This window comes from Octopus sinensis, linkage group LG24, assembly GCF_006345805.1.
Source record: "Octopus sinensis linkage group LG24, ASM634580v1, whole genome shotgun sequence".
Taxonomy (NCBI): Eukaryota; Metazoa; Mollusca; class Cephalopoda; order Octopoda; family Octopodidae; genus Octopus; species Octopus sinensis.
Window position 1 is genome coordinate 7563964 of NC_043020.1, and position 27834 is coordinate 7591797.

At 38.4% G+C, this 27834-nt stretch overlaps 1 protein-coding gene across 4 annotated transcripts in view; it reads left to right on the forward strand.

Moving 5' to 3' along the window:
- The window catches only part of LOC115223948 (doublecortin domain-containing protein 2-like), a 145463-nt gene that overhangs the window by 92945 nt on the left and 24684 nt on the right, over positions 1-27834 (forward strand). For 3 of the 4 annotated variants that reach the window (XM_029794693.2, XM_036512947.1, XM_036512946.1), the window contains 4 exons: positions 5971-6047; positions 10802-10936; positions 11651-11785; positions 19062-19172. In XM_029794693.2, the coding sequence (XP_029650553.1) occupies positions 5971-6047; positions 10802-10936; positions 11651-11785; positions 19062-19172 (458 nt within the window). The remainder of the gene's footprint in view (positions 1-5970; positions 6048-10801; positions 10937-11650; positions 11786-19061; positions 19173-27834) is intronic. The other variant, XM_036512945.1, reaches the window with a different exon arrangement.

The window sequence follows — 27834 nt, forward strand, 5'->3', positions numbered from 1 at the left end:
AAAGGCAAAGTCGACCTTGGCAGAATTTGAACTGAGAATGTAATGGCAGACCAAAATGCTGCTAAGCATTTCACCCAGCACGCTATCGTTTCTGCCAGCTTGCCACCTTATCATGTCAGTTTATTTCTGCCAGGTCGCCGCCTTATGTATGTCTATATGTGTGTGTGTGTGTGTAAAGGTGCAATCATGAGGTAGTGAGTTTGATTCCTGGACCAGGCTGTGTGTTATGTTCTTGAGCAAGATACTTTATTCCATGTCGCTCCAGTTCGTTCAACTGTAGAGATGAGTTGCAATGTCACTGGTGTGAAACTGTATTGGCAGTGAGTGACATTTGGCAGACAGAAAGTGAAAGCAGCCCATTGTGTGTGTGTGTGTGTGTGTGTGGATATCTGTGTGTGTTTTTGTTTGTGTCTGTCCTGAAATTTGTGGGGAGGGGACTAGTTGGTTTCATGACCCCCAGTATTTCAATGATACATATTTCATCGACCCCGAAAGGATGAAAGGCAAAGTCAACCTTGATAGAATTTGAACTCACAACAGGTAAAATTCTGCTAAACATTTCATCCAGCGTTCTAATGATTCTGTCAACTCACTGTCTTATATGATGATAATAATAATAGTAATAATGATGATGATATCAACAATCATGTTAACAGCAGTAACAACAACAACAAAACCAATAACAGCTGAAATGAGCCAGCAAGGAACTATCTATGGGATCACTCAATCTGCTAGAAATAACAGCTAACTTAAGTTAGAATCATAGGAAGGACGCAGTAAATAATGCAATCTCTGATACAAAATGGCTGAAGTCAAATTGACAAGATGGTCATAGCTGGAACCTCTTCGGTAAGAGGTTTGCTCAAGGGGTATTGGTGGTGGTGGTGGTCTGATTTGGAGAGGATGTGAGTTTGTGTGTGTGTGTGTGTGTAGGGGGAGAGGGTACAAACCACTAGCCACAACTACAACAACAATAACAAGAGCAGCAGCGACAACAACCACATTATTATTATCATCAACATTATCATCATCATCGACAATAGCAATATAACCAACATCAACATCATCATCATCATCGTCAACAACATAACATCATTATTTTCATCATCATCACCACTACCATCATCATCATCATCATCATCGTTTTAACGTCTGCCCCCCCCCCCACCCCCACCCTCTACTGACCAAAAGTTGGCAGGTTTCTTTAGCCAGTGATTTACGACCGGATGCCTTTCCTTTGGCCACCCCCTTTTTTAGTAGCCTCTTACAATGCACAGGGTCGCAGCGTGCCAATTTTAAAGCCGAGATATACAACAACAGCCACCACAACAATAGTCATACGAGAGCAACAACACCTAAAGACACAAATAGACTGAAATTGGTTGGTGGTTAATTATGTCTGTCTTTTAATTATGTAACTCTGTAAATAACTTACATCGTTAACACCACCCGACCGCCACTACCTATACTACTATCAACAACTACCTCAGTCGCCACCACCACCACCACCACCACTACCACCACTGACAGTAACAATCACAACAACCGCCACCATTCACCAGCGCTAGTTCCACTATCACCTATACCTTCCCAACAGTAACTAGTTCCACTATCACCTATACCTTCCCAATACTCGTTTACCACTACTAGCAACCACCTCCGCCACTGCCACCCCACCACCATCAACACTACTATCTGCACCACTCCAACATTCATCCACCACCAACGGCAACTATCACCACAACCATTATCACCACTACTACCACCTTCACTACCGCCCTCACCTCCACTAACAACAAATATCAACACTACCACCAACACCACTCTCGCCACCGCCACCAATGGCAACTATCACCACCACCACCAATGGCATCTATCACCACCACCACTACCACCCACAAACACACTATCACCACCACTACCACCTCACCACTGCCTACATCACTGCAGCATTGATCTACCACCACCAATGACAACATCTACAGAACCAATACCACTGCCTATACCATCTTAACTTTCATCTACCATTAACACCACCAATTCTTGCCCCTCCATCACCATTACAATCCACCCTGCCCACCTCCAGAGAAAAACCAAAAAGAAGCTTCTATGTGGTCACTCAATGTGCTAGAAAAAGACCCAAATCTACCTCAAAGTTTACTTTATCATCACATTAAAAGGAAGGTCACTTTGGATAATACAGTCCTAGATACACTACGGTTGACAAAAATAAGACAGGATGATCACAGTTTGAAAACACTTTTGATCACAGGTGTGCGCCATCACAGATAGCCTAGGGCTAAAAGTCATGATGACCACTGCCACCACCACCACCATTCATAGATACATACATAGTGTAGTCCCAACACCTACCTATTTAAAACCACCCTTTCACACACACAAACGTTGACTCACCTGTAAAATTACCTGTAATTAGGTTGTGTCCAAAGTTTGACCTCTGTGGCCGAAGCTAGGCTGTCTGGGAAGACTGACTTCCTGCGAGGATGACATCACAACTGGGCACACACACACACACATCACACACACACACACACACACATCACACACACACACACACACACACACACATCACACACACACATCACACACACACACACACACATCACACACACACACATCACACACACACACACACACACAGAGTAATGCATGTGTGCTCATACACATATTTTCACACATAGCTATTCACCCCACCCCACCCCCACACACTCGCATACAGACATAGTCATACATGACCGCTCATACACACATCTACATAAGTACACTCATACACATGCATATACGCACATGCACACACCAACATTCACTTGTCATTGTACACATCTGTTACTTTTTATCGTTTACTAGTGTTAGTCATTAGACTGTGGCCATGCTGGGGCACCACACCACTTTGAATTCTTAGTTGAATGAACTGACCCCAGTACTTTATTCCTTTTGTTTTTTAAGCTAGGTACTTATTCTGTTGATTGTTTTTGCTCAACTGCAAACTTCTAGGGGACATAAACATACCAACACCGAGTGTCAAGTGCTGGTACAGCACACACACACACACATGTATATATATATATTTGAGTAGTTGAATGAATTATCTTAGTATGGATAATTCAGTTAACCGATACCTGGGTAGCAAATTCACGTCAGAAAAACATGGTTGAAGCTACATGCCAAGGGCAGAGATCACGTGCTTTCACATGGAAATTTGTGCGTTTTTTTTAATACAAATAAATGAAAGAATGGAGTTGAACGACGATTTAACAAAATTCCTTTATTCTCGACATATGTTTCGAAGGCTGCATATTCCTAATTTTGAAGGAATAAGGGGTGCATTATGCCGCCTTCTCATCAGGAAAAACAAGGAACTTATGTCAGCATCAAGATGAACAAAAACTCTTAAATGACTGCCCACACGGAGTCCATAGCGATAATGACTCCATGTGGACTCCGTGTGGGCTATGGACTCCGAGTGGGCAGTCATCTAAAAGTTTTTGTTCATCTTGATGCTGACATAAGTTCCTTGTTTTTCCTGATGAGAAGGCGGCATAATGCACCCCTTATTCCTTCGAAATTAGGAATATGCAGCCTTCGAAACATATGTCGAGAATAAAGGAATTTTGTTAAATCATCGTTCAACTCCATTCTTTCATTTATTATATATATATATATATATATATATCAAAAGGATGTGTTATAACACTATTCCACATATACAAAAATAGCCATACCAGCAGTCCAACATATCTCCCATCATCAGCTGCCCCACAGATATCATTATGGTTTCGACACCTGGGCAGTAACCATTCAATCCAGCTGTATCAACAGCACTGAAATAAGTGTTGTTTGGGAACAAACATACCAAAGAAACAACTTTCAAACACATTTACCCTATGTACAATAGTATTGGTAAATAAATTCAATAAGTAGATCAATAACTAACTCCTAAATATGTAACTAAACAGCAACCAAACATTTAAGTCATACATTTTATTCCCTACAGTCTTCCATAATATAATAAAAGTGAAATCTTTATAACCACATTCATTCAATCTAAATATAGGTAGGATTAAACTACAAGAAACACTTAAATTTATGTACATCTGTATTGGTATTAATAGTAAAACCACAGTAACTAAATTATATACTAAATAGTGACCAATCTTTAAGTCCATACAAATAGGATAGTCATTCTACCAAATATGTACGTTTTATTTCTTATTTTGCACATTACTTAATCATTGCTATATGTTTTTATCTTATATTAATTTTTCTATAAGATGTAATTTTTTTCCATATGGTATAAATTAATTTTTCATTGTTGAATTGATAAAAGGTGGTTTTTTTTCTAATTTATATATAAATATATATTATATTTTGTGAAATTTGATTTAGTATTTCTAAATTGAGTTTTTCCTGTAAATTTGGAATAATATTCCCTCATATTATTATTATTATTATTATTATTATTATTTTATATATATATATATATATTATATATCAAAAGGATGTGTTATAACACTATTCCACATATACAAAAATAGCCATACCAGCAGTCCAACATATCTCCCATCATCAGCTGCCCCACAGATATCATTATGGTTTCGACACCTGGGCAGTAACCATTCAATCCAGCTGTATCAACAGCACTGAAATAAGTGTTGTTTGGGAACAAACATACCAAAGAAACAACTTTCAAACACATTTACCTATGTACAATAGTATTGGTAAATAAATTCAATAAGTAGATCAATAACTAACTCCTAAATATGTAACTAAACAGCAACCAAACATTTAAGTCATACATTTTATTCCCTACAGTCTTCCATAATATAATAAAAGTGAAATCTTTATAACCACATTCATTCAATCTAAATATAGGTAGGATTAAACTACAAGAAACACTTAAATTTATGTACATCTGTATTGGTATTAATAGTAAAACCACAGTAACTAAATTATATACTAAATAGTGACCAATCTTTAAGTCCATACAAATAGGTATAGTCATTCTACCAAATATGTACGTTTTATTTCTTATTTTGCACATTACTTAATCATTGCTATATGTTTTTATCTTATATTTAATTTTTCTATAAGATGTAATTTTTTTTCCATATGGTATAAATTAATTTTTTCATTGTTGAATTGATAAAAGGTGGTTTTTTTCTAATTTATATATAAATATATATTATATTTTGTGAAATTTGATTTAGTATTTCTAAATTGAGTTTTTCCCTGTAAATTTGGAATAATATTCCCTCATATTATTATTATTATTATTATTATTATTATTTTATATATATATATATATATATATATACATACATACACACACACATATATCATCATCATTTAATGTCCACTTTCTATGTTGGCATAGGTTAGGAGGTTAGACTGGAACTGGTACGCTGGAGAGCTGCACCAGATTCCAGTCTGCTTTGGCATGGTCCTTACAGCTGGATACCCTTCCTAACACCAACCACTCCAAGAGTGTAAAAGGTGCTCTTTATGCCATGGGTGCTTTTATGTGCCACCAGCACAGGTGCCAGTTACATGACGCTGGCATCGACCACAGCTATGATTTCACTTGGCTCAATGAGTGATAGATATATATATATATATATGTGAAGGCGCATGGCTCAGTGGTTAGAGCGTCAAGCTTACGATCGTGAGGTTGTGAGCTCGAATCCCGGACGGGCTGCGTGTTGTGTTCATGAGCAAGGCACTTTATTTCACATTGCTCCAGTTCACTCAGCTGTAGAAATGAGTTGCGACGTCACTGGTGCCAAACTGTATCGACCTTAATGCTTGTACATCTATAAGCATACATTTGATTTTTGGAGACAGTTTTTCTGTACAACACACACACACACACACACACACACACAAGGTGCATGTATTTGTATGTCTGTTACATATGTTTATATATATTTTCTTTTCTCACCCCAAAAATAGATAAAACCAGTGACCCACAGTCAGTTTCGTGTTTCAGGAAAAGTGAAAAAAATTAATATCCAAAGCAAGAAAATTGTGTAAGTAACTTTGGGAATATTCAACTGTTGTCTTTTCTCATTATTATTATTATTATTATTATTATTATCATTGAGTGAGAGAGCAGTGCATGCCATCAAAGTGACACTGGGGTAAAATATACGAAGCCCAATATACCCATCATGACTACCCGTCTGATAAGGGTACACCAGGCACATGCATCACAACCATATGTGCGCGACATGGTGATCCCATATCAAGATAAGCAGCACATGACCTTGCAGGTGGGGCCCAGTTAGAATTTTCTTCTGGTCGAGTAGCCCATCCCGCTCAAAAGGTCCCTGAAGAAGGGTCGTTTAAGGATGTTGAACGAAACACTTTTTTCCGGAGGTGAATTATTCAAACCCCAAAGAATCCCTCTCAACACATGGCTATGATGCTCCCCTACTACTTCTGCTCGTGATCAGAGATGCATATATCGTCAGATACTAAGGGACATGGTCAACTGGTTAAGGTCAAACAACTGACAAGCAAATCTGTGGCATTGAGCAGAATATTTGCCATTGTCCATCTTTTATACCAAAACAAAACAATGTACATGATAACACTTCCAATCAGTTAAGATCAGAAGCCATGAGAGCCACTGCCTGGTACTGCAATTATTATTATTATTATTATTATTATTATTGCTAAGGTGGCAAGCTGGCAGAATCATTAGCATGCCAGGCCTAATGCTTAGCAGCATTTCATCCATCTTTACGTTCTGAGTTCAAATTCTGCTGCGGTCGACTTTGCCTTTCATCCTTTTGGGGATCAATAAATTGAGTACCAGTGGAACCCTAGGGTCAATGTAATCAATTAGTCCCTTCTCCCAAAATTTCAGGCCTTGTGTCCTATAGTAGAAAGGATTATTATTGTTATCAGTATTATTAAGGTAGTGATCTGGCAGAATCGTTAGCACACCGGGCAAAATGCTTTGTTACATTTCATCCGTCTTTATGGTCTGAGTTCAAATTCTGCTGAGGTCAACTTTGCTTTTCATCCTTTTGGGGTCGATAAAATAAGAACCAGTTGGGCACTGAGACTGATATAACTTACTCCTTCCCCCAAAACTGCTGACCTTGTGCCAAAAATTTGAAATCATTATTATTATTATTATTATTATTATTATTATTATTATTTAAGGTAGTGAGCTGGCAGAATTGTTAGCATGCTGGGCAAAATGCTTAGAGGTATCTCGTCCTTCTTGGTGTTCTGAGTTCAAATTCTGCTGAGGTCAACTTTGCCTTTCATCCTTTTGGGGTCAATAAAATAAGTACCAGTTGAACACTGAGATCATTATAACTTAGTCCCTAAAATTTGAAATCATTATTATCATTATTATTATTATTATTATTATTATTATCATTATTATTATTATTATTATCATTATTATTATTATCATTATTAATAAGGCGGTGAGCTGGCAGAATTGTTAGCATGCTGGGCAAAATGCTTAGAGGGATTTCATCCTTCTTAGTGTTCTGAGTTCAAATTTTGCTGGGGTTGTCTTTACCTTTCATCATTTCGGGGTCGATAAAATAAGTACCAGTTGAGCACTGGGGTCAATGCAATCGACTTACCCAACTCCTCAGCAAATGCTGGCCTTGTGCTAAAATTTGAAACCATTATTATTAGGGTTAAGGTGGGGAGCTGGCAGAATCAGAACCATGCAGGACAAAATACTTACCAGTATTATGCGTCTCTTTACATTCTGAATTTAAATTCTGCTAAGGTGGACTTTACCCCTTTCATTCTTTCAGAGTTAATAAGATCAAGTGCCAGTTAAGTACTCAAGTTGATGTAATCAACTATCCTCCATCCCCACCCCAAATGTCAAGCCTGGTGCCTATAGTAGAAAGGATTCTTCTTCTTCTTCTTCTTCTTCTTCTTCTTCTTCTTCTTCTTCTTCTTCTTCTTCTTCTTCTTCTTCTTCACCTTCTTCTTCACCTTCTTCTTCTTCACCTTCTTCTTCACCTTCTTCTTTTCACCTTCTTCTTCACCTTCTTCTTCACCTTCTTCTTCTTCACCTTCTTCTTCACCTTCTTCTTCTTCACCTTCTTCTTCACCTTCTTCTTCACCTTCTCTTCTTCTTCTTCTTCTTCTTCTTCTTCACCTTCTTCTTCTTCTTCTTCACCTTCTTCTTCACCTTCTTCTTCACCTTCTTCTTCTTCTCCTTCTTCTTCACCTTCTTCTTCTTCTTCTTCTTCTTCTTCTTCTTCTTCACCTTCTTCTTCTTCTTCTTCTTCTTCTTCTTCTTCTCCTTCTTCTTCTTCTTCACCTTCTTCACCTTCTTCACCTTCTTCACCTTCTTCTTCTTCTTCTTCTCCTTCTTCTTCTTCACCTTCTTCTCCTTCTTCTTCTTCTTCACCTTCTTCACCTTCTTCACCTTCTTCTTCTCTTCTTATCCTTTCTTCTTCTTCATCTTCTTCCTTCTTCTTCTTCTTCTTCTTCTTCACCTTCTTCACCTTCTCTTCTTCTTCTCCTTCTTCTTCTTCTTCTCTTCTTCTTCTTCTCTCTATTCTTTCTTATTCTTATTATTATTTCTTATTATTATTATTATTATTATTATTATTAAGGCAGTGAGCTGGCAGAATTGTTAGCATACTGGGCAAAATGCTTAGCAGTATTTTGTCTGTCTTCATGTTCTCAGTTCAAATTCCGCCGAGGTCGACTTTGTCTTTCATCCTTTCGGGGTCGATAAACTAAGTAGAAGTTAAGTGATCAACTATCCCCTTCCCCACAAATTTCAGGCCTTGTTCCTATAGTAGAAAGGATTGTTGTTGTTGTTGTTGTTAAGACAGGGGATTAATAGAATGGTTGGAGAGTTGAAAAAAATACTCAGCTGTCTTGGAAGATATGTGGAAAAAAAGAGATCCTTTACTTGAAAAACAGATAAGGGTTAGCAACAGGAAGGGGATCCAGCTACAAAACACTGCCTCAGTAATATATTCACCTACCTCAGTATTTCTTAACCAGGGTCAACGTGACCCTTGGGGCTCCGTATAAAATTTTGCTGTTAAAATTTATATGCAATAAAATCGGTCATACTTTTACAATGCACAAAAAATTTTAACAATTATTTTTATACAATTCCTAATAATATTTAATTATAAAAAATATAATAGGATTTTGTTAATCATGGACTGGCTGTGAGGGTCCACCTGAGTAAAATAGGAATCAAAGGGATCCAGAGAGAAGAAATGGTTGAGAAACACTCATCTGACCCATGCTAGCATGGGAAAACAGATGTGAAAGCATGATAATACACTGGTGCATTCAGACTAGTGTTTCCATGTTGGCTGTTATTATCAGCCGTCATCATGTACTTGTCAATAAAAACCCCAAATTTTTTTTTTCTAAATTTGGCTTAAGACCAACAAATTTAAGAGAAGGAAGTCAATTGCCCCCAGCCCCAGGGCTCCACTGATATTTATTTTATCAACCCCAAAAGAAGGAAAGGCAAAAATCAACAACAATTCTGTCCACTCATCGCCTTCAGTGGTTTCAGATTTTAGCACAAGGCCAGCAGTTTTAGGGGAAAGCAGTCAATGAATTTTCATCATGTTAAACCGTCAATCCCTACACATTTTTTTTCTCTTTGTTTTTTTCTTTCTCTCTCCATTATTTTTCCTCTCAATCCTTTCTGTCTAAGAGCATAGGCTCGAAACGTCGAAAACTTTTCCATTCTTCCCAAGCATCAGACTAATACATCTACTTGTTGTTCCTATGCCTGTCTTTGTCTTTTCTTTTCTGTAAAATTGAATTAAATAAAATAAATATTTCGACCAGATGTGGCCAGTTTAAATGCTAAGGGTTTATACCAGCATAGTGTCTGACTCACTGAAAGATTGAACTTTTGTCCATCACCTAAATTACTACACTTAACATTTGGTAATTAATCAACCTTTATATTCACCATTTTCATTGTTCTTCCTCCTCTTCATGATAATTTAACGTCCATTTTCCATGCTGGCATGGGTTGGACGGTTGGACTGAAACTGGTAACCTGGAGAGCTGCACCAGGCTCCAATCTGATTTGGCATGGTTTCTACAGCTTGATGCCCTTCCTAATGCCAACCACTCCAAGAGTGCAATGGGTGTTTTTTATGTGCCACCGGCATAGGTGCCAGTTGTAAAAACACCTGCATCAGTCACGACTACGATCTCACTTGGCTTGACGGGGCTTCTTAAGTGTGACATATTGCCAAAGGTCTCAGTCACTTCTCACTGCCTCTGAGAGGCCCAAAGTTTGACGGGTGATTTTTATGTGCCACCGGCATCAACCACAACTACAAAATCACTTGGTTTGACTGGTCTTCTCACGCATGGTACATTGCTAAGAGTCTTAATCACTTCTTGCTGCCTCCGTGAGGCCCTAAATTCAAAGGATGCTGTTTATGTGCCTCTGGCACAGGTGCCAGTTAAGTGACACTGGCATCGGTCACCACTACAATTTCACTTGCCTTGATAGGTCTTCTCTGTAATAAAAACCAGCCCCATTTGATCTGATTCTTCAACCTAGATTCTTCAATGTGTTTCTTCAAGCTAGATTCTTTAATGCGATTCTTCAATGTAGATTCTTCAATGTGATTCTTCAAGTTAGATTCTTCAATGTGATTCTTCAAGCTAGATTCTTCAATGTGATTCTTCAAGCTAGATTCTTCAGTGTGATTCTTCAAGCTAGATTCTTCAACATTTGTAGTGTTCTGTCTCCCAAAATGTTAATTCTTCATTTCTTGTTTCTTGTTACCAGAGTGTTTCCTAATGGCCAGTTCTTTCTACCACCATCCATTATTGTTCTAAACCAAACAGAACAGACGTCCATGGATACAGTCATGCATTCAGTTGGCATCAAAGTTGATTTACCCCAGGGTGGCTTTCCAGAACGGTAAGTTCCCCTTTCTCATTTGAACCTGCAATCTTCAAATATATTTATGCATACATACATACATACAAATGTGTATATATGATTATCATCATCATCCTCACCGCCATCATTTAATGTCCACTTTTCTATGCTTACATGGGTCAGACAAAAATTTATTGAGACAGATTTTCTGTGGCTGAATGCCCTTCCTGTCATCAATCCTCACCGGTTTCCCTCTTGGCCAAACATGTTTTTCGTGCAAGACTGGAAATGAACAGCATCATTTGTATGATGGCGATGCTCAGTTGCAATCATCATGTGATGTCAAGACAAAGGCTCACACACACACACACACACACACACAACAGACCTTTTTTCAGTTTCTGTTTGAAAAATAAACTTGGTTTAAGAGGAATCAGATGGAGCATGCAAGAGAGATGATTGCCTCCGTACAGGTATGTACTGCATATGGATAATGATATGGGTGAAGCAGTGTCAGGAGATCCAAGTTGGTAGGAAACTGTGGTGTGTTTACGTCCCTGTAACTTATTCTATCGGTCTCTTTTGCTGAACTGCTAAGTACTAGGCTTACAAAGAATAAGTCCTGGGGTCGATTTGCTCGACTAAAGGCGGTGCTCCAGCATGGCCACAGTCAAATGACTGAAACAAGTAAAAAACGAAAAAAATAAAAAGAATCCCCTTTTTGTTATTCTCCTCTGTTATTCTCCATTCCAGGTTGTACACTTTGGATGGTGACCGTGTGGATCACACAGACAAAGTCACTAACGGTACCATGTATGTCGCTGCTTCACACCGAGAGAAGTTCAAACCCGGTCCCTATGGCCCTTACATGAGGATGGGGCCTCTTAAGTAAGTATCTTCTCTTTGAATTCCATACTGTCCTTTTTACTGTCTTCTCTTCACATTGCTACTGTGTCCCTTTAAATATTTGCTTCATACATCTCTAAGCATCTACTCAAGTAATTAACCCTTTTCATACCAACCTGCCTGAGACTGACAAAAATTTCTTGTTTAACCCCTTGCAGGTGAGAAGAGGTTCTGACTGCATCGAAACAGTGTGTGCATGAGCAGTGTGATGCCTTGCTCTGTGTGGCACCGTGTTTTCAAATAGACCACCCTATTTGTAAATACACTGTAAAGAATTTGTAAATACTGTAAAATTCCTTATATGGAAAATTATGTAGTTACTGAATGGCCTAATACCAGATACACACCATGGATTGTCAGTACTAAATCTGTCTGCGAGGGGTTAAAATGATTTTGATTAAAAATTTTCCCATCAAAATTTCATTTTAATTTATGTTTCAAACACCAACTGGTGATTGGAACATAAGTTAACATAAAATGCTGATGGCAAAATTATTTTACTAAATCCCTTATTTTCCAAAATTAATTGAAGCAAATAACAGAAATATTTTTATTTTTCTCTGTAGTTTCAGCTCAGAGCTGTGGCCATGCTGATGTACCGTCATTTTGCTACACTGTTATTACTGAGAGCCTCCTCCAATATGTGGCACTTGGTGAAGAATGGATTTGATATAGCTACCCTCATTTGCACCTCTTGCCTTGATGTAGGATCATCTGGGACTCTTGACAGGAAGAGGTCCAGCTTTGATTTAAAAACACCTACATCTACTTTGTGCAGGTTCCTCAGGCTCTTTGGGAGAACATTAAAAAGCTGTGGGCCCTTGAAACCCAGGCTGTTGCAGTAACTGGTCCTGAAGTGCAATGGCATAGCTGGGATCTTTGGCACTATGCAGTGTTGTCCCATTCTAGCATTGGTGTAGCTTTCAATGCTAAATGGTGTAGCTTTCAATGCCAGTATGGTAACAAAACATTAAAATTATCTTAATTAAAACCTTCCTTCAAAATATCATGTTTATTATGATCCAAACACCAAATTAATAACAAAATTATTTTACGAAATTCTTCATTATTTTCGAAATTCATTGAGTCAAAGGCAGTGTATTTCAACAGATATATGGTAACAAAAGGGTTAAAGTGATCCCAACTAGAATTTTCCATTAGAATTTCATGTTAATTTACTTTCCAAACACCAGCTTAATAATGACCATTGCTTTGCTAAGTTCTTCATTATCTTCAAAATGAATTGAAACATATATGGTAACAAAAGGGTTAAAGTGATCCAAATTACAATTTTCCATTAGAATTTCATGTTAATTTACTTTCTAAACACCAGCTTAATAATGACCATTGCTTTGCTAAGTTCTTCATTATCTTCAAAATGAATTGAAACATATATGGTAACAAAAGGGTTAAAGTGATCTAAATTAGAATCTTCCATTAAAGTTGCATGTTAATTCTTGTTACAAACGCCAGCTTCATTATGACAGTTGCTTTATGAAATTCTTTATTATTTTCAAAATCAATTGGAACAAAGGTAGTGTATTTCAGCAGAAATCTGGTAACAAAAACGGCTAAATTACTTCCTGTTTCATATTGCCTTCATCTTATTTGTTTCTTCTCATGTCCATTTAGTCTCCTTTATTTGCATTTCATGATGTTCCACAAGACCCTGGTTCTCTACAAACATTTTACTGTCTCCATACATGTATGTATGGTCTCTATATATTCCAAGTCTTCAAATGTTTACTGTCTAAATTCTCCTTTCACTATTTAAAAAAAAACCAACCCTCCCTTGTTATTTTTTGCTGTGTTGACATAAGGGTCATCTAATTACATCTCGTGGTACCTACACAACCAGGCATGGGTACCCTCTGACAATCAATCCACATGTGGCAAACACACAAAATGTCACGGTAATACAATCATTATTACTTCTTACTAAAATTTTGTAACCCAATCTTAAGGCCCTTCGGTGATAAACTTACTTTGGGTTATATATTATGTACTGTGATCTAAATATGGTATTTTAAAAATTATTCTTTATTTGAAATTGCCCGATTGATAATAAGCAATGTCTTGTAAGGGCTGCTGCTCTATAGATGTTACCCATGCCTGTAAAATACTAAAGAGCCCCTTTTATATATTTTACTGTATCTAAACAAATTATATGACTTTGCTACATTCCACCATCCTGTCGTAAATAAAGGTCTCCCCCACCTCCACTGTATTTAAATGTCCACTTTTTACATTTCACTGTGTCGGTATAAGGATCAACTTACCTTTCACAATGTTCATATAAGGGTTGTTTTCTTGCATTTCACAATGTCTTTATCAAGGTCATCTGCTTACATTTCACAATGTCCATAGAAGCGTCATCTTACATTTCATGATGTCCATATGAGAGTCATCTGTTTATATTTCAGGTTGTTCATATAAGAGTAATTGTCTTACATTTCACAGTATCCATATACAGGTTATCTTTTATTTCACAGTATCCATATAAGGGTCATCTTACATTTCACGATGTCTGTTTTAGAGCCATCTACTTACATTTCATGATGTCCATAGAAGGATCATCTTATATTTAATAATGTCCATAAAAGTGTCATCTACTTACATTTCACAGTACCCAGATAAAAGTTCTTACATTTCACAGTTTAAGGGTCATACATTTCACAATGTAGTTTAGTCACCACCCACAAGGGAGTATGACTTAGTCACTTGTACCATGTTTTTTTCTAATTGCATCAGGTACCTGTATATTGATGAGCAAACCTAGACACCCTCTTGACTCTCCCACCCTTGCTCCAGTAAAACATCAAGGATTCAACAGCTGGAGGGAGAGAGAGAGAGAGGAATAGAGGGTGGTACCAGCCATTTAGTTGGTCTGGTACTGCTTTTAGCTGAGGAGACTAGAACAACATAAAACCATGTGTCTTGCCCAAGGTCTCAATACACTACACAGTCCAAGAATTGAATCCACAACTTCATGATTTTGAACTCAACACCTTAACCATTAGGCCGCGCTCTGTGAATTGCCATTTCATCAGGTGCACTAAAATATTTACATCATCTTGCCCTTCTACAATACTTGGCCAACAGTCTGTTTGCATTACATAAAGTCCATTTAGAACCCATGTTCCCATTTGGAAATGTTCGCTAAAATCTGTCTTTAAATTCTACAATATCCATGTTGGCCATTAATCAGTGTATGTCATTTTGAAAGTAAAGGTTCTGCTGAGGGGTAAAAGAGTACAACAGGGGTCGCCACCACCCCCTGCTGGAGCCTCGGGGAGCTTTAGGTGTTTTCACTCAATAAACACATACAATGCCCGGTCTCAGAATCGAAACCGCAATCCTCTGACCGCGAGTCCGCTACCCTAACCACAGGGTCATTGCACTTCCACCCTTTAAGATATATTGTGCTTAAAAATACAGCATACCTCAAAGCTAGTCAAAACAAAATAAGTCGTAAAAGAAAGTGACAGAAGTAAAAGAAATACAGGAAAGTGACAGATATTAAAATTTCTTGGGCATTTCTGCTCCTCAGTACCACACACTAATCCACTACCAAAACGACTTGTCTTGTCCAGCTCGAGGTATTTGCTGATGAACAAATGAGTTGCACAGAGAGGCTTATCTCAGTATCTGTCTACCAAATCCACTCACAAGGCTTTGGTTAGTCTAGGGTTATAGTAGAAGACACTTGCTCAAGGTGACACACAGTGGGACTGAACCTAGATCCACATGACTGGAAAACGAATTTCTTAACCACTCAACCAACATATATGACTAATCATTCAATGTGCCGATGAAAAAGGGTTCTCCATAATTGAACCCTTTAGCATAAAAGCCAGCCATACCTGGCCTAATATTCTTCTTGCCCTGTGTTCAGTTCAGCCAGATCTGGTCTCTCACACTTACCCAATACCGTTCTAGAAATAAGCAGTCGCATCATGAAAATCTTGAAGCTATGAGATAATGTATGACTAATTCAAAACCATGTGAATAAAAAAATATCGTATTTGACAGAGTAATCTGAATGCTAAATGGTTAATCTCTTATCTAGAGGTTGCTAATCTGAAAAATTTTAATCTTATTAGCAACAATTCATCTCAGATATTTTGACATTTCATGTGATAGGGTCGAATATATTTACAAAAGACTCCTACTTTTAAACAAATATACTTTCTACTTCATTAAAAACATAAATATTATAAATTTACACCATTGTCCTTCAACATCCACTTTTCCATGCCTGCATGGGTTAGATGAATCTGTTTGAGACAGATTTTTTTATCATTGGATAAAAGGATAAAAGCACTGGATGCTTTTCCTGTCACTAACCCTCACCTGTTTCCTATGGCTAGACATGTTTTCATGGAAGACTGGAAATGAACAACCCCTCTTCCCTTTGCATGACGATGATTTACAACCATCTCATGATATCAAGACAAGGGTACACATACACACAAACGCACGTGCACACACACACACACACACATACATTCATATAGGGATTCTTTCAGTTTTTGTCTACCAAATCTATTCACAAGGCTTTGGTGGGCCCAGAGCAAAGTACTGTACAGTGGGACTGAACCTAAGACCCACTAGCATAGCTAGAGTGTGTGCTGCCCGGGGTGCCCCCTTCCGCCGTTTGCCACCCCTGGACCACACAAAAAGACATATTGTCTACAGCAGAGCCAAAAGGACTGTCCCTTTAAAAGTGCTGCCCAGGGCGGACTCCCCCCACCCAAGCTACGCTAGTGCCAAGACCACATCGTTAGGCAACAAGCTCCTTAATCACACAGTCACACCTTTGTCTCTCAATATTACTAATTAAAATACTCCACCCCTTTCAGACCCCACCACCCTCTATGGCTACCCGATGATGAGACTAATCAAACCTAGTTACCACCTTCTTTAACAAATGTAACTTAGACTTTTATTTAAAAACAAATAAAGGACTGATTTATATCAAACAGTGTAAGTCCCTCGGAGTATTACAACTGGACCCTTACAGGGTGACTTTTTAAAATGCTCCCCACATTTAAATCTATGGCTGTCTTATGTCTAAGTTATCTGGTCAGATTTATTCTTATGGTCTTTTGTTCTTCTACTTGTCTCAGTCATTTGACTGTGGCCATGTTGGAGCACCACCTAAAAGGGTTTTAGTTAAAGAAATCAATCCCCAGGATTTATTCTTTGTAAGCCTAGTACTTATTCTGTTGGCCTCTTTTTCCAAACTGCTAAGTTACGGGGACATAAACACACCAGCATCAGTTGTCAAATGTTAGTCTTTAGGGTAACTAACTGTCTTGGAGCAAGACAGAACTTGTCTTTCTGTTTGGGAACATTCACTAAAATCTGTCTTTAAATTCTGCAATATCTGTGTAGGCCATTAATTTTGGATGCCATTTCGAAAGTAATGGTTCTGCTGAAGTTAGAAATGCAGTCAGGTACCATGTCTACTTGCAAGAATACGACATGAATGTGCAACCTTGATCAAACTGATTAAAGGATAGTTTAGATGCAAATATTGTTTAAAAAGAAGCAAAAAAACCTTCATCTCTGCAGAAAACAAAGTCTGTAGTTTGAAGAACTGTAATCATCATCATCATCATCATCGTTTAGTGTCCTCTTTCCATGCTAGCATGGGTTGGACGGTTCAACTGGGGTCTGGGAAGCCAGAAGGCTGCACCAGACCTAGTCTGATCTGGCAGAGTTTCTACATCTGGATGCCCTTCCTAACACCAACCACTCCATGAGTGTAGTGGGTGCTTTTTACGTGCCAGGCGAGGTTGACAATGGCCATGATCGGATGGTGCTTTTTATGTGCTATTCACATCCAGGTCTTTGCTGAGGAATGTTAGTCTGGTTGCTTTGGGGTTATATGGGTGGGTGGGTGGAGAGTCATCAGGGAGAGAGTGCTTCTTGAAGAGCTTTAGTTATTAAAATACAGGACCTCCCCCTGTTCAGTTTTACTCTCTTTGGTTATCCTACATTTAGACTGTCTAGTTAGATCTGTCTTTGGTTATTTTTAAGTTTTTGAAATTCTGCAAAGATTCTTTTTTAATAGTAAGTTTATTTGCCAACATGATGTGGCAGTCCTACACAAGGATAATGTTACTGTTATTTAGCCCCAGGCAAAAATCTTTTCCAGTTGGCTACCGACGCACAGTTTGTGTCTGTGTAGTATATTACAAGGGAGGTCCTCGCTCCCATCTCTAGCCTTACGTGATACAGACCTAAGATTCTGGGTGGTTACCCACCCTTAATGTGAGACAACTACTAAAGACAGTTTTTATTTGAATAAACTGCATAAATCGCTTAATGGTATTTTATTTGTCTCTACGTCCTGGGTTCAAATTCTGCTGAAGTAGACTTTGTTTTCCATTCTTTTGGGTTAATAAAATTAGTACCAGTTAAGCACTGGGGTTGATGTAATTGACTTACACCCACCCTCCCACTGAAATTACTGGCCCTGTGCCAAAATTTGAAACCAATATCATCCTTGCATGATAATTTTTTTTTGAATTTTGGCAAAAGGACAGCAATTTTAAGTAGAGGGCTTTAGTTGTACCTGAGTGGTACTTTTTTTTATCAACCCCCAACCCCTGCACTTGAGTGGCACTTTACTTTATTGGCCTTGAAAGGATGAATAATGCAGTCAACCTTGGTGGGATTTGAACCCAGATCATAAAGAACCAAAAGGAACACCTCTAAGCATTTTGTTTGACACACTAACAATTCTGCCGGCTTAGCACCTTATCGTTACATGATAATTAATTAAATCATAAGTTGGTTTGTTTTTGCATTTTGTTTGCAAGATTCTTGATGTGAATTTGCGTGTTGAAACAAATCTTGTGTCTTGGGAGAGTCAGTACACCAGTGTGTGTGTTATTATTATTATTGGTGTAATGACTGTCCCAAGACACATTTTAAGTAGTTTTAAACTTTTTAATTTCATGTATGATCACAACTGATGTTACATGTTTCGATTCAAATACTCCTCTGGAAATTGGTTGGCGCTTGTGTTTCATGATCCAAAAGATTAGTCACCGTCACACTCAGTGCTTGACATGGTTGTTTTTGGATTGAAAGTTCAGTCAAGGTTTGACTCTGCGTTTCTTACTTTTGGTGAGGCCAAGATCCAACCCTTCATGTTTAATGTCTGTCCTGAAGAAAGTAGAAAACAAATTTAAATAAATAAAAGAAAATGGCCAGGAAAAAAATGGTTTAATGGTTTCATTTGTAGATTCCCATTACGCTTGACTCCACTAAACAGGAAGAAATACGAAGCCAAAGGCAGTGACAGCGAAATATCTCAAGAAAATTCTACATCTTCCGATTACAGTTCTTCGAAAAGGTAGGATTGTGTCTGCAATTCGTAGGAGTGGTTGTTAAAATGTTTATGTCTCTAATGTCCTTAAGGGGCCCTTAAGAAGGGGTTAGTTTCTAGATTAGCTCTGGTGTGATAAATGACAAACCAGATGGACGATGTGCTTACTCTTCATCTGTTTCAAATATGATGATGGTTAATTACAAATAACATTCCCCTCCAGGGTCTTAGGGCTTATTTCGATGATCACTGTGTTTACCTTCGGTCTCAGGGTGTTTATGAAGGTGCGTGGCCTAGGGGTTGGGGTGTGACACTCATAATCGTGAGATCTTGGTTTCAATTCCCAGAGTGGTGGTGCATTGACATTCTTGAGCAAAACACTTCATTTAATTTTGCTTCCGTCCACTCAGCTGTAAATGGTTGACTCTACAACTGACAATTGGGATGGCATCATTTGGGAAGCTATGAGAAAGTGAATTGCGACCAACAGTGTATAACATCTGGTAGTTTGTTTGATACAGTGATATATATATATATACATACATATGTGTGTATATATATATATATATATATAATAATAATAATAATAGTAACTACATGCTGGTGGCATGTAAAAGCACCATCGAAATGTGGTCAATGCCAGCCCTCTCTGGCCCTGGTGCTGGTGGCAAGTAAAAAGTGCCCACTACACTCTCGGAGTGGTTGGCATTAGGAAGGGCATCCAGCTGTAGAAACACTGCCAGATCAGATTGGAGCCTGGTGCAGCCTCCTGACTTTCCAGACCCCAGCTGAACCGTTCAAACCATGCCTGCATGGAAAACAGATGTTAAACGATGATGATGATGGCGATGATGAATCAGTATCCTTGAGATTAGTACATTATAGTCCATATCACCCCTGGACATCCGGTTGATCATCATAATTGATTCATTTCATCAGGCGATACTGCATTAGTGGTTGAATCACAGAGGGACGTTATCCCTTCTTTCCCAGTATGGAGGCCAATATGATTGGCCTTCTCACTGGCAAGAAGGGATAAGCATAGAGGGTTTTTTTAGTTGAAGAAATCAATCCCAGAAATTATTCTTTGTAAGCCTAGTACTTATTCTATCGGTCACTTTTGCTGAACTGCTAAATTACATGGATGTAAACACACCAACATTAGTTGTCAATTGATGGGGGAGGGGGGACAAACATGGACACAAAGACACACACATAAATATATACATACATACAGATGTGTGTGTGTGTATGGTGGGCTTCTTTCAGTTTCTCTCTGCCATATCCACTCACAAGGCTCCAGATTATCTGAGAATATTATCTGCACTAAATGACCATCATATCTTGTGAGGTTGATGGTGGTGGTGGTGGGGGATTGAATTATTTATCTTATCTTTTCTAACATCATCAAACAAGAGATAAGTAGTAGCTCCTACCCCCGCCACTTCCATAAATGACCCCCCCCACTCCACCCTTATGGTTTTTGTAAGCATTTACATTTACTAAAAAATCTGTTGCATGTAACAGAAGCCGTACTAGATTAAAAAAGCCATCTGTGTATCACACTTAATGCAAATACATTGTGAAACGGCAAATTCCACCTTGATGGATTTTCTCTGTAGCATCTACCAGCTGCCAACCATATGCTATCTCAAATCCATCGCAACACCATTGATCTTTTTTATCAGTCACTGTTTTCTTTCACCAGTGATGGATTTTGTCTTAGCATGAAGTCAACAGTAAGTAAATACTACTGATGAAGCTCAAAAAGAGAGAAATGCACATCTAATGCTTTCACTACAGCTGCTGAACAATTTTCATCTGCTCCCGATATATGAGGTCTGATGAAAAATAGTATAGGGACTATTACTATGGTAACAGAGTTAAATACACAGTGAAGCCCCTTGGCACAGATTGGCCTTGAACTCTGTTGCATATGCACACGAAGTTGTAGTGTTTGTGCTCAATTCTGTTGTTTGTAACAGAGCTTGGAAGTAAAGTGTGTAGAGTGTGGTCGTCTGGAAAAGAAAATCAGGTTCCAGCTGTGCAGGATCTCCTTGATTGCATCGAGGAAGACAAAAACTTTTAAAGACAGTCAAAACAAGTGATGAATCATGGGTTTATGGTTATGACACCAAAACCAAGGCTCAGTCTTCACAATGGAAGACCCCCAACAAGATTTCAAGACATTGAATAAATCCAACAGAATGGAATGAGACAACTTCTTGCTGTCCTAGAAAAGGAGTTCAAGGAATGCTTCCAACAATGGCAAAAAACAATGCTGGATAAAAGGTGTATGGCTTCAGAAGGGGTCTATTTTGAAGGGGATTAAATGCCAAATTGGTATCTGTTGTAGTTTTACTTTTATAGCCCCATTCCTGGTACTTTTTGATCAGATCTTGTATTTGTGTTTTTAGGCACAGCACATCCATATGAGATATTATCTCTGAAGGAATAAATATAATTTTTTTCACAATGTATCTGCATTAAGTATGATAGAGAGATAGCTATATGTTACTATCTTCGATAAATATTGCATCCTTGAATGCTAAATATATTAGCGAGAAATACAAGAGGGCTGATGAGGTTTAAGAGGCCCATGATATTTTTACCATATTTTCATATGTTGTAAATCTGTCATCATCATCATCACCATCATCATCACTTTAACGTCCCATTTATCATACTTTCATGGGTCAGATGAAGTTTATTGAGGCAGATTTTCTTCAGCTTGATGCCCTTCCTGTCATCAACCCTCACCCGTTTCCAAGCAAAGTAATATTGCCCCATGGCCAGCATTTTCTTGTTGAATGTCATAAATGAATGACACTGCTTGTGCAACACTGACACTTATCTTCACAATTATCATATGACATCAAGACGAGGAGACCCTTCCTCACACACACACACACATGTATATACAAGGGGTCTCTTTCAGTTTCCATCAATCAAAATTATTCGCAAAGTTTTGGCTTGTCAATGGCTGTAGTAGAAAACACTTGCCCAAGGTATCACACTGTGGGACTGAACTCACAACCATGTGGAAGCTAGCAATTCCAGACACGAGAGATAGGTAGAACCCTTAGACAGGCAGTTTCTATCAAAGATTCTCTTATTTCTTTACTACCCACAACGGGCTACACACGGAGGGGACACACAAGGACAGACAAATGGATTAAGTTGATTATATCGACCCCAGTGCGTAACTGGTATTTATTTAATCGACCCTGAAAGGATGAAAGGTAAAGTCGACCTTGGCAGACGAAATACTGCTAAGCATTTCACCCAGCAGACGAAATACTGCTAATTGCAGACGAAATACTGCTAATTGCAGACGAAATACTGCTAAGCATTACACCCGGCGTGCTAACGTCTCTACCAGCTCACCACCTTTGCTAACGTTTCTGCCAGCTTGCTGCCTTTGCTAACGTTTCTGCCAGCTTGCCGCCTTTGCTAACGTTTCTGCCTGCTCGCCGCTTTGCTAACGTTTCTGCCAGCTCACCGCCTTGTCAGAGATTCTCTTGCCAGACATGGTCAAAGATTTTGCTAATGCCGAGAGTGACAAAATCGCTATCAGCAAAGACAAGAGCCCACTAATGGATGACAGAAGAGGGTGGGTCACTAGTGGATCAAACTTTGTGGATGCTGTACTGGTGATGGCTCAGTGGTCAGGCTTGCAATTATGAGGTAGTGACTTCGATTCTTGGACCAGGCTGTGTTAGGTTCTTGAGCAAGACACTTTATTTCACATTGCTCCAGTTCACTCAGCTGTAAAAATGAGTTGCAACATCACTGGTGCCAAGCTGTATCGGCCCCTTTACCTTTCCCTTGGATAATATCAGTGGTGTGGAGAGGGGGAGGCTGGTATGCATGGGCGACTGTTGGTCTTCCATAAACAACCTGCACAGCTTGATAGAAATAATAACTACACTTGCTCAGATCACAGCCTACCTGGAAGGATTTCAGAATCAGTCCGCTCAAGCTGGAAATAATCAGCCAAATTCCTTCAAAACCACAAAATCCTGCCATCTTAACAAAAAATGGAAAATCACTATTTATGGAAACTATTGTCAATGCTATATCTGCTATCTTTAAGATAGCATGTTCACACTAGTATACATAGTGTCTCTTTATATATCATATATATCATTATGTCATGCTATCGTGTGTATGTATGTGTGTGTGTGTGTAATATATATATATGAGAAGAGGATAAAATCAGTGTGAGATTTAAGTTCTTGCATTTATGATTTTATTAGTTATAAAATTGTTCCCAAACCCTTTATGACTTATTGTAGAATGCACAGACTACATGCCATGTTGCACCAATTGATTTTGAAAATGTTATTGGGAAGGTCTTGAAAAGTTAGAATAATGTATTTAGAAAGCTTATTGTTCTAGACCAAACATAAAAAACTAATAAGGAAATATAAAAAAAAAAACTTTGATAAGAAAAAGACTTGAACATAATTGTTTTCAATACCTTTATGCACACACACATACATGTACACACACACACACATTTTTAATGTGTAAGTTCTAGTGTTAGATTATCCTTTAATACGTTTAACACTGCCAGAAATAGTGGGCCTGTCTTAAGGTGTCAAAACCATGAAGTTATCTGATTGGTAACTGATGAGGGAAATATCCTAGTAAAGTAGGGTTTTTTTTCATTCTTATTACATGTCCCCTAGAATATTACTGATTCATATACACACATGCTTTTTATTGATTCCTTGGCATAATATAATTGAGAAGTCAGTCAGAAAATCTTACACTGATACTGTTTTCCTAAATAGTTATAGTTTATCAGGGTTGTAATTTATCAGAATACAGCAGCAGATATGACGCATATACACATGCACATGTATGTGTGTATGTGTATAGATTGATAATATCTATCATTGTTGTTTAATGTCCACTTTTCCCAGCTTGCATGGTCAGACAGAATTTGCTGAGGCAGATTTGCTACAGTTCGGTGCTCTTCCTGTTGCCAACACTCACCTGCTTCCAAACAATGGGATATTTTCCCATGGCCAGACAGGTTTTTCATGGAAGACTAGAAACAAAATCATGCTTGTATGATGATGATAAGAATGCTCATTGATAACCATAGACAAGGGTACACACACGAACACACACATGCATGCATGAACTTACACACACACACACACACACACACACTAACACATGCACACACACACACAACACACACATATACGAACATACATATATACATGCATACAATGGTCTTTTTTCAGTTTCCTTATCAAATCAACTCACTTGCTTTTGGTCAACCCAAAGCGATAGCAGAAGACACTTGCTGAAGGTGCTGCGCAGAGGAATTGAAACCAAGACCACATGGTTTGGAAGGAAGCTTCTTAACCACACAGCTATGCCTGTGCACATATGCGCACATACACACACACACACACACACACGTGTGTGTGTGTGTGTGTTGTATGTGTAGGTACAGGTGTGGTTGTGTAGTAAGTCTGCTTCCAAACTACATGGTTCTGGGTTCAGTCCCACTCTGTGACACATTGGGTATGTGTGTATATTGATGTTGATGTGTTTAACCCTGTAACATAACTGTTTGGCAAAAGAGACTGATAAAATAAGTAGCAGGCTTTTAAAAAAAAGGTACTGGGGTTGACTCATTCAATGAAAACTTCTTCAAGGCAGTGCCCCAGCTTGGCCACAGTCTAATGACTGAAACAAAAGATATATATATATACATATATATACACCGGAGTAAACACATAAATGTGAAACAAGGTGGAAAAAAGAGTACTCAAATACCAGTGGTAGAGTAATATGCTTTATTTAAAGCAGCAGAAAATTCAACAAAACCTATTACTCTGAGTTTCACGTTACCGTTCAGAAGTCTGATTAATGCCAACGGGAAACTCAGAGTAACAGGTTTTGTTGAATTTTCTGCTGCTTTAAATAAAGTATATATATATATATATCTATATATATATATATATATACACACACACACACACATAGACACATACACAAATGGGTAGACAAACAAACACATATAGACACAGAGATAGATAGATAAATATAATGACAGACAGATAGAACCAGATGAAATGCTTACTCATCTCTCCAGATTTGTGATTTTGTTGTATCTTAGAGATTCATCTTTATATTTACATTAGGATAAACCTTCTGTTTGTCCATTGATTTTAGACTGTGCAGTCCTTTGTGGAGATAAAATGTATCAACCGATGTATTATTCGACACAAGTCCTTTTGCTTCAAATATATTCCAGTACAATTCTGAGACCTGGGACTCTTGAAGTAGCAGGATTTCATTCTTTATGATAGAAGGAATGAAACTGTCTGTTTTCAGAAACTTCTTACTCTTTCTTAATACATCATCATCATTGTTTAGCGTCCGCTTTCCATGCTAGCATGGGTTGGACGGTTCAACTGGGGTCTGGGAAGCCAGAAGGCTGCACCAGGCTCCAGTCTTATCTGGCAATGTTTCTACGGCTGGATGCCCTTCCTAACGCCAACCACTCCATGAGTGTAGTGGGTGCTTTTTTATGTGCCACCAGCATAGGTGCCAGACGGGGCTGGCAAATGGCCACGGTCGGATGGTGCTTTTTACGTGCCACCAGCACGGGGGTTAGACGAGGTTGGCAACGGCCATGATTGGATGGTGCTTTTTACGTGCCACCGGCACGGGGTCCAAGAGAGGCTGGCAATGGCCATGATCGGATGGTGCTTTTTACGTTCCACCGGCATGGGGGCCAGGCGAGGCTGGCAATGTCCACGATCGAATGGTGCTTTTTACGTGCCACCGGCACAAGGCCAGTCGGGGCGGTGCTGGCAACGCCCATGTGTAGATGGTTCTCTTATGTGCCACCGGCGCTGGTATCACAGCTGCAATTTCCATTGATGTTGATCGATTTCGATTTTGATTTACAGATAGTAAGAAAAAAGCATTTACATGCAACAGAAGACACATATACAGACATATGTATGAAAATATGGACACATACACACACTGTCTTTCTCTCTCACACAAACACAAGTGTATGAAAACGGACCCACAAAAATACATTAAACACCCAAGATCACACAAACACATTTGAAAATAGTTATATAGAAAGTTTTAAAATCTTCCCATGTGTTCCATGACATAGACTTTCTTTAGTTTAAAATCGTTACCAAAATCAATCCGTTTCCTAGCAACTCTAAATCACATCAAAGTATCGTTGTGTCCTTGATCAAATACTGACTTACATCCAATAAGCATTCTCATCCTTTTTTCTATTTTCTCTTTCCTTCCTCCACTTCCGGCCTGGTCCCCGAGTTTCTGGTAATATTATTTGGATCGGCGGGACCTCTGACTTTTTAACCCCAAAAGTTGTCCAATCTTTGGTCACACCTCAAGAACCTAATGGTTTAATGGGTATCACTTTCTAATCTTCTTTCTTCTTTTGGCGGGGTGGTTTGCTAAGAGAAATAATATCGGCACAGCCCTGCAACTCGATGGTAGAAAAGGGACCAATAAACTTTGACTCATGCTTTAGGAAATCATCTTTCCACAGACAGGGAACATGACCCAAATTCTTACAGCCGAAGACATTCCCCTAATGATACCCAACATCTATATAATAGCAATTAAGCTGGACAATGGATGGATTAATTCTAATTGCAGCCCCTATTATCTTCTGATTGGAGGCACATGGCTTAGTGGTTAGGATGTTGGACTCAAGATAGTATGATTGTAGTTTCAATTCCTGGACCAGGTGATGTGTTATGTCCTTGAGCAAGACACTTCATTTCATGTTGCTCCAATTCACACAGCTGGTACAAATTAGTAACTGTGCAACAGACCAGTGTTCCATCCAGAGAGGAATATATATATATATATTATATATATATATATATATATAATAAATATTAGGGAATAAATCCAAACTTACAGGGAAAAATCAGATTTAGGATTGAATCCAATTTTATAGTAAAATATTATATAATATTAAATTAGAGATAAAACCACTATTAGGCAAATCATACAATGAAAAACTTAAGCCAATACATAACATTATTTAATTTATATTATTTAAATATATAACAAAATTATTAAAAAATATATATATAAAGGGAAAGTTTACAAAAATAAACAAAAGATGAAGACAGGTGGTGTACAAAACAAACAGATGTATTAGTATAACGCTCAGGAACAGAAAAAGTCTTTTACGTTTCGAGCCTATGCTCTTCTACAGAAAAGGACACAGAAAAAACAAGGAGAGAAAAATAGCAGAGAAAAAAATGTGTGTAGTGGCTAGGAAACCAGTCATGTGGCCCTTATGGAATTATGTGAACTAACTTAACCATTATCTTTGGAATACTATTTATACAAGAGTTAGTCTCCTGACTAATTAAGACATCTGCCCTCCCTCCCACCCACAAAACAAATATTCATATGACTGTCTGTTTTAGAAAATTCATTCTTTGACTTCGTTACTCTTTTACATGTTTCAGTCCTTTGACTGTGGCCATGCTGCAGCACCACCTTTAGTTGAACAAATTGACCCCAGGACTTATTCTTTGTAAACCTAGTACTTATTCTATCGGTCTCTTTTGCCGAACCGCTAAGTTTCAGGGACATAAACACACCGCCATCGGCTGTCATACAATGGTGAGAGGACAAACACAGACAC